Source organism: Leguminivora glycinivorella, chromosome 13 (genome assembly GCF_023078275.1).
Source record: "Leguminivora glycinivorella isolate SPB_JAAS2020 chromosome 13, LegGlyc_1.1, whole genome shotgun sequence".
NCBI lineage: Eukaryota > Metazoa > Arthropoda > Insecta > Lepidoptera > Tortricidae > Leguminivora > Leguminivora glycinivorella.
This window is the reverse complement of record NC_062983.1, coordinates 13,541,316-13,549,892: the sequence shown is the minus strand read 5'-3', so window position 1 is coordinate 13,549,892 and position 8,577 is coordinate 13,541,316. Positions and strand designations below refer to the sequence as shown.

The window sequence follows — 8,577 nt, the reverse complement described above, 5'->3', positions numbered from 1 at the left end:
CAACCCCCTTGGCCATGTGTGTAGAGGGCTACTTGGCCGTAAGTTGGCAGTTGGCGCTTGCGCTTGCCGGCCAACCGATTCGTGTCGGTTTTTTGTCCACACATCAAAGGATCTTGGCGCCAATGGCCAACTGCGTTTACACGTTGGCGCTTCATTCAGTTGGTCGTCAGCCGTCAGAGAGGACAGTAGTGATATATTTACGAAAATAATAAGTTTATCTATGCCAATAATAGTGTAGATTTTAGGAAATAAAATAACCTTGCAAATGTTTAATGTATTTCCTAAAAAAGATAAATGTTCTTATCAGAATATTCAAAAAATTGTTAATATTGCAAATAATTCAATTTTACTACGGGGTTATTATTTTTTAATATTTTTTTTCTGACAACGTCTATGACCAAGAATTTCCTAGATTTTTTCATTCCACGTCCATCTTTCATGAAGAGCCAATGCCAAGTAATTGGTTCGCCAATGTGTAAACAGCGGCTCGTATCTTGGCCAAGGGGTTTCACAAAGGGCTGGTGGAACCGTTGGCCATGTGTGTACAGGGGCCAATACAGCCAATGACAACGCAACGTTCAAGAAGACCACTGTAAGCGGTTACAATCGATAATTTTGCTAACTGCCGAAGTTATCATTTATCGTATCACATTACATTAATTATTACATTATTCTGAGTCATTTACAGTATCTTCTTAGTAGTTTGTGATTTACAGTGACACAGATTTTATATGTTGCTGTCCGTGTTTAGAATTAATTCGTTAAGACTTAAAAATATAGACCAAATTAGCAAATATTGTCACTTTATTTACTTGTATGCACAAACTACTAAGAAGATACTGCTTGTATGGCATGGCCAAAGACCTTTACAGGGGACAGCTCAATCACATTTTTTGCCATACGAAATTAAACCTTATTACTGAAACAGAAAGTCGATCGTATCAGACTAGCGAAAACGGTCCACATGAGAGGGCATTGTTTGGGCTGGTGTCCCTCTCGCACGTGTTGCCAGTGTTAATGAGGTTCCCATTTTAGTAGTATTTTTATCTGTATATTACCTGACTTTATAACTTCTTATTTTATTTTAATGTTATATTCTAACTAGGGTTTCGATATATTTCAAAAAATTTGAAAATAATTATAATGTAATTATTTTGATGCCAGTAAATCAAAGATTTGTATAATTAAAAAATACTTTCAATTGGGTGTTAGTAGATTTGTAGTAACTTTGAAAATTGACTGGTATCCCCAATTTATGACAGTGATAACGTCACTGAGTAATGTTGACATTGTCAGCAAGTGCGAGAGGGACACCAGCCCAAACAATTACCTCTCATGTGGACACACTTTTTGACCTAACTAAACAATCTAGTTTAATAATTCTAAATCTATGGGCATGGCATACATGTTAGAAAATAGAAACATAGAACGTGAAATTTTACTTAAATATCTAGACTAAGAGCAGTCAGCCATTTTGTGGCTTCGTCGCACAGGGTGATCAGGTCTTCGGGAGGGCCGGCATAGCGTGTTATAGGGCAGTCTTGAATTATGTGCTGGATGGTTTGGGCTTCCGCACCGCAATCGCAGGCTGGAGAGTCCACCCACCCACAGCGGTGTTTGTAATAGGCATAGATCACCCGTAATAGGCGATTAGGCGCATCGACCGTGGCCAGTACGAAGTCTGTTGAGTTTGCACCAGTCTCGTCTAGGAAAATCTGATCCCATTATTTTAGACCCAGGTGTAATGTCAGAGCCCAATTTTCCCAAGATTTCGTCCATTCGTGTTTTACATTGAAATATCTGGGCAACCGAGCTTCGCTCGGTTCTGTTTCGTATCCTTGACATGTGTCGCCATCTAGTTCAAAAATGAATAGTACCTACATCGAGCGAAAGAATTCTCAGCCTTAACAACACAACTACTCCACACGAGATGGCGCGCATTTCGCCACAAAAACTCAAATAGTGTATTTTCTATTCGTTTTAGCCTTGACCTGTGTCGCCATCTAGTGTTTGCAATAAATAGTACTTACATCGACCGAAAGAATTCTGTCTTAACAGTACAACTACTGCACACGAGATGGCGCGCGAAGAAAAACGCATGAAAACTCGAAAATTCGCGTTTTCCGGGACCTAAGGATAAGTTAGACCTATTTTTCGCCCCCAAAAACCCCCACATAACAAATTTCTGCGAAATCGTTAGAGCGGTTTCCGAGATCGTCAGTGTAAATAAATATATATATAAATAAATAAATAAATAAATAAATAAATATACAAGAATTGCTCGTTTAAAAGTATAAGATTTAGTATTCGCTAGATTTTTGGCGATGTTATGCGAGGGATTTCTGGATTTGAGACGTTGTTTGCTTGGCTGTGTAAACTCTTCATGACAAGGTAGATCGGGGTTATTTTGGATTTTCGTAGCTTCCCGAAGCAAAGCGTCTTTCCTCCTGAGTTCTGGCGGGGCAATCCGAGACAACACAGGAAGCCAGTGGCAAGGAGTGGATTGGAGCGTCCCGGATATGACTCGCAGGGCTTTGTTTAACTCAACATCTACCTTAAAGATGTGGGCACTGCCAAGCCACGCCGCTGCACAGTATTCCGCTGTTGAGAATACCAGGGATAACGCTGATGTTCGCAACACGTCGGCACTAGCTCCCCAAGAGGTGCCGCTTAATTTTTGCACGATGTTGTTGCGACTCTGGAGTTTTCGAGCTGTATTGGAGAGGTGCTGCTTGAACGTAATGGAGCGGCCGATTGTAATCCCGAGATACTTGGGATAGAAATTGTGTCTGACCAGCGCTCCATTCAGGAACACCTTGAGTTCACGCTTGGCTAATTGGTTGTGTAGATGGAAGCAACAGACCTATGTTTTGCTTAAGCTGGGAGTTAATCGCCAGATTTTGAAGTAGTCAGACATCAGCCGTGCCAAGTCACTGGATAGTGCGAGTTCCAGGTTGTCGAAGTCTCTGTGTTGAGCTACTATAGGCAAATGTCATCGGCGTATGTGGCGTATATGAACTTCCTTGCGCTAGTGCTTGGGAGATCAGATAAGTACATATTGAACAGTAGGTATGGGTGCCAGCACGGATCCCTGGGGAAGTCAATTATTGAGCTTTCTAACACTACTGGCATTAGAGCCCAAGTATACCCTAAATTTTCTCTCGCACAGCATATTGGAAATTAGCTTAGCAAGGGTAATATTTGGGACGGCCGTAAGAAGCTTATTATTAGCCCCTCCCTCTAGACAGTGTCATAGGCTGAAGTCAGGTCAACGAACACCGCTCCGGATTTCAATTTCTTGTGGAAACCGTTTTCTAGGTGTGTTGTAAGATCCAGGTCCTGGTCTGCACAGCTTCGACCGGAACGAAAGCCCGCCTGTTCTGCTGGTACCACACGATCGATCAGATGAGCTATTCTGCGATAAATGAGTCTCTCGAGCAGTTTGTAGCAGTTACTTAGCAGTGCAATTGGGCCATAGCTTGAAGGGTCGTCCTCCTTCTTTCCTGGTTTGAGGATAGCTATAACTTTCGACTCCTTAAAAGTCCTAGGAAGTTTATTGCGGCTCCGAATATTGGAAAAGAAGAGTGAAAGCCACTTCATCGCTTTGGATCCCATATGTTACTCGATATCTCCGAAAATCATGGACCGATTTTCAAAATTTTTTTTTCAGTCGATCAGGTATAACCCCGAGATGGTCCCATTGGCACCAAGTCGGGGTCTGATGATGGGATCTTGGAGAAATCGAGGGAACTCTTCAAATGTTATAGGCACATGTAATGTTTTTAGTGTATTTTTCAAAGGTAAACCAGTATTTACGCCTGATGGTAATAACTTTATGTGGCTGAGCTGATGATGGAAGGTCAACTCCTCAATGGTTAGGAGTTAAAGGATAATTCTTTCCCTACTGTACATATATTCGGACTGATACATATAATATCAATAGGAACCACTAAAAATCAACAAATAAATAAACTTTTTAACAAAAAATAAAACCGCCTTCCAAAATAAGCGCGTTACAAAAGACGGAGAAACTAAAAAGCAAAAAATAATAAACCTTTGAATTCAGATTTCTTATCGGATTGCAATAATCTAAACATCCAAATTATAAACAAATCAATTATTTTTGGAGTCGGGGCCAGCCTGCGTATGGTTGGGTGGAGCAAACAGGAAATAGCAAGGCGACGAACAGGTCTGGTACCGACTACAAAAATAATTGACTTGTTTATAATGTGGATGTTTAGATTATTGCAATACGATAAGAAATCTGAATTCAAAGGTTTATTATTTTTTGCTTTTTAGTTTCTCCGTGTTTTGTAACGCGCTTATTTTTGAAGGCGGTTATTCAGAAACTCGTTGTAGATACCATCCACTCCAGCGGCTTTTCCAAGCGAGAGGTCCATAATTGCGAGATCACAATCTTGTCACTAATGAAAAAAGACGGAAAATTTGAAAAATGTAGGGACGAAGGTTTTTCGTACAAAAGAAAATTTGAATTTCGCTCTTTTTTTTTTAGTTGCAAAATTTGCTTGACCATCAATTTTTACTTTGTATAGAATGTGTATAGAAATATTTCATAAATTACCATTTTATAGCTTCTCGCCTACTGCAAAAAAGTGAGTGAGCCCTCTACTTCAAAGAGTAGTATCACAGAATATATAGTATTACAAGTGCCTAAGAGAGCGCGCACACGGGCAACTGTTGCCCGGGTGCGCGCTCTCTAAAAGTGTAATATGCCTATATTTACAGATTGTAAATTCCGATAACTGCCTGTGCCTCTTTATCGCATGAGCATATACGGAAGAGTTGCGAAGAAATAGTTATTTGTTATAGGTACAAGGGGGCAAAGTTGTATTTTAACGCCGAGTGTGGAATTGAAAAACGAGTATTTGAAAGGATTCTATAGTTCAACCACGAGCGAAGCGAGTGGTTAGAGAATAGAATCCTGAACTTGCGAGTTTTTTAACACTTTCGAAACCGGGCTCTACGCGGCGCTACGACATTTTCGCTACATACGGGGAAACCCATGTAATCGGCTACGCTTCTACGAGCGGTGTGCCCGACAGTCGGGTTCTTGGTAGCGAAAGTGTTAACACACGAGGAGTAAAATACATTTGCACCCGAGTGTAACACAAAACTTTTCCCCTCACTATAGCGAGGAAACTACAACGCAGAAAATGTTTCCAGTAGTTCCACAGGTGGTAAATCATCTTTATTACTAGATTCACCCACTTTTATCAATCTTAAAGCAGTTAATTTGACTTTATTCAAGGTCAAATTACTTTACCCACTAAGTGGATACAATGCGTTTCTAACCCGCTGGTATTAAAGGACAAAACACGTGTTTACGAGCTAGTGACGGGAAAAAGATTTTATCTGCTTCTCTGTCGTTTACTTTTATCAACTTTTATGTTTACAGATTTTCTTGGCATAGCATTTTCTATTATGATTTTAACGTTTAACCAAGAACAAAATAACTATGTTGTCTTGGCTAAACTAAAACTAGTTAAAAAATCACTATTTTTAACAATATCAATCTTCCTGAGGTGAAACTGATATTAGCTACATACTCGTAAGTAACTTGACGTGCGTGCCGTATTTTTTTTGTAGACAGGTCATTTAGCAAATAAATTAAGATAAATTATTATTTAAATAAGGTTATTTAATTCGTCTAACAATGATTTACATTTTTCTTTCAGTATTTTAACAGCTTCCACAAATATAACATTAGGTGCCATTGCCCCCACTGACTCCACATTAACTGAAAAACAAAAAAAATATATTTTAGAGCCCTTTTAAAGTGTTTGTAATCTAAATCTAATTAAAACAGAATAAAATTAAGTCATTAAATGTATATAGTATGATAAGAATCTAATATTTTGGTTGTAAATTATTATGATTTTCATGAATCATGATTTGGTTGATACTTATTTTCATTTCAGATTTGCTATGATTTGCTATATTTATACGTTTGATATAACTCACATATAAAATGATCTCGAACTCTGCTTAGGATAACAGCATCTTTGATTTCATCATATTTGTAAACATTTCTGCTGCAGGTATCATAGCGTGCATCTCGGACGAATGCTTTGCCTTCAGGGTCAATGCCGATGACTCCTGGTGAAAAACAGTTCTGGAGTAGAATGGCCTCGCTTCCAACAATTTCACGGGTTAATGTTATTTCTGGCAGTAGACGGTACGATGCAGTTGCTGGAAACGGTTAAAATATTATAAAGATGTAAGATAGCATTCACTACATACACACACACATACATATATACATGCATTCTATCTGATACATTACGTTGCTTGTTTCATATAGCCTTAACAATTTAAAGCTAAGAGGTACAAGCATTCAATTGTTGTTTTTTGACTATACAAAGTGAAAGTCAGTCTTCTCCAAGGTTTTAAAAGATTTTGTCATATTCTATCCACAAACCAACCTAACAATATTAGATTTCTTTCATTGTTACTGGTCTTTTACTATGCAAGTTATTTTCTCATAACAACAGTACTGTATTCATTCAACTTACCAACAGGTGAAAATTTGGCATGATCCTTTCCTATTCCCTTTACGGCAATCAAGTGGAGATCAAGCTCATGGCCAGGCCTCATCTTGGATATCAATATCTTGTCATGCACCGAGCCTATGTCTGCCTCCTTGTGCATGGAGGCCTGGTTGCCAATGGGGTGCCATTTGATCTGAGATGAGTAAACTAAAAAAAAATTTGAAACAACTGATTAAAAAACAACATAAGGTGACTTTTATCTATGTATTTTTTTTAGCTTACACCAAAGTAATATTTTTGTTTTTTTATTACCGTTTTTGTGTCACTGAGTGTTAGTAAAAATTAGGGTGGTGCTTACCACTGTGATTGGTGTAGAGGTCTTCTGTTCTGAACGAGTCTTTAGACTGAGATGTATTAGCAGTGCATTTCACTTTTAATATGAACTCTAGTGTATCAAACTCTGTGCCTTCTGTTGCATCTGTAAAAAAATAATTAAGTTTTGTTTAGTCTTTGAAAAACAAAGTACTGTTTTAAATAAATGTAAAACATTGGCAAAATCCCTCCTGCCAAAAGAGGGGAAAGCCTTTAACAATAAAATACCTTCAGCACGGTACTCAAACAATCTTGGATCAGCTTTCAAAGGTATCAGCCCCAACCTGTGGGCCAGGACTTCATCCTGAATGATCGAAGTGTTGTTTTTTATCATCACTTTCTCAATAGCCATGCTAGGAACCTCGCTCAGCATCAGCCTCCGAAACGCATTCGCGAATGCTGGTTGAATGCCGATAAGGTCGAATTCCATTTCTGAATTATCCATTTTAACTACCACTATACGGAAGTTTTTGACGAACTTTTTGAAGTTCCACTTCTCATCTGCCATGCCATAATCATCAGGGGCATTCTGAAAGAAAAGTTTATTGAAAACACAAAAGCAATAACCGGAGAGGTTAGAATAACAGTCATGTGGTTATTTAATTTTTTGTATACGATGGCCAACAAAAATATATACCTTAATACGGAATTCTTCTAATAATGCCCGCGGTTTATCTTGCAACTGAGGCATATTTATTTTATTTTATTTATATCTAGTATGCTTGAACCAAGTTGTTTTTAATTTTGACACTTTTGACGTTTTGATGGAGCAAGCGTGAGTGCGTGAGTCTTGTCATGCCATGCCCGCTGTGAGAGAGCGTTTAGAAACCACAAATTATTACCGCTAATACCGCTTTTGATTATACAATATTATGTATTAAACTGAATGGAATTAGATTTTTAAAATCTATTTTGTTGATTCATTGAAGAACAGTATTACAGTATCTTGTATCTTTACTTTATGTTACATTAATATGGAATGACAACTATAAGTGGCATATGTAAAAAACCGGCCAAGAGCGTGTCGGGCCACGCTCAGTGTAGGGTTCCGTAGTTTTCCGTATTTTTCTCAAAAACTACTGAACCTATCAAGTTCAAAACAATTTTCTAGAAAGTCTTTATAAAGTTCTACTTTTGTGATTTTTTTCATATTTTTCAAACATATGGTTCAAAAGTTAGAGGGGGGGGGGGGGGGGCGCACTTTTTTTTTCCTTTGGGAGCGATTATTTCCGAAAATATTAATATTATCAAAAAACGATATTAGTAAACCCGTATTCATTTTTATATACCTATCCAACAATATATCACACGTTGGGGTTAGAATGAAAAAAAATATCAGCCCCCACTTTACATGTAGGGGGGTACCCTAATAAAACATTTTTTTTCAATTTTTTTATTTTTGCACTTTGTTGGCGTGATTCTTTATCGTGATCTTGGTACCAAATTTCAGCTTTCTAGTGCTAACGGTTACTGAGATTATCCGCGGACGGACGGACGGACAGACAGACATGGCGAAACTATAAGGGTTCCTAGTTGACTACGGAACCCTAATAATATACATGGCATATGCATGAACGCTTCTTCGACTCTCTGTGGCTCGCTTCTGCAATTTTATAATAAATGGCATGGCAACCTGGTTATGCAGGCTCCATAGGCTACGGTGACTGCTTACAATTAGTTTATTGGCAATTGTTTT

General features: G+C 38.3%; 1 protein-coding gene across 1 annotated transcript; it reads right to left on the bottom strand.

The window, feature by feature from the left end:
- Positions 1-5,627: 5,627 nt before the first annotated feature.
- On the bottom strand, positions 5,628-7,659 carry LOC125232809 (DNA-directed RNA polymerases I and III subunit RPAC1). Its single transcript, XM_048138590.1, has 6 exons — positions 7,519-7,659; positions 7,110-7,410; positions 6,868-6,987; positions 6,534-6,716; positions 5,983-6,210; positions 5,628-5,758 (listed from the first exon to the last, which is right to left on the bottom strand). Exons 1-6 carry the CDS (start codon positions 7,570-7,572, stop codon positions 5,646-5,648), a joined length of 999 nt encoding a protein of 332 aa, XP_047994547.1. The 5' UTR covers positions 7,573-7,659; the 3' UTR covers positions 5,628-5,645.
- Positions 7,660-8,577: the final 918 nt, after the last annotated feature.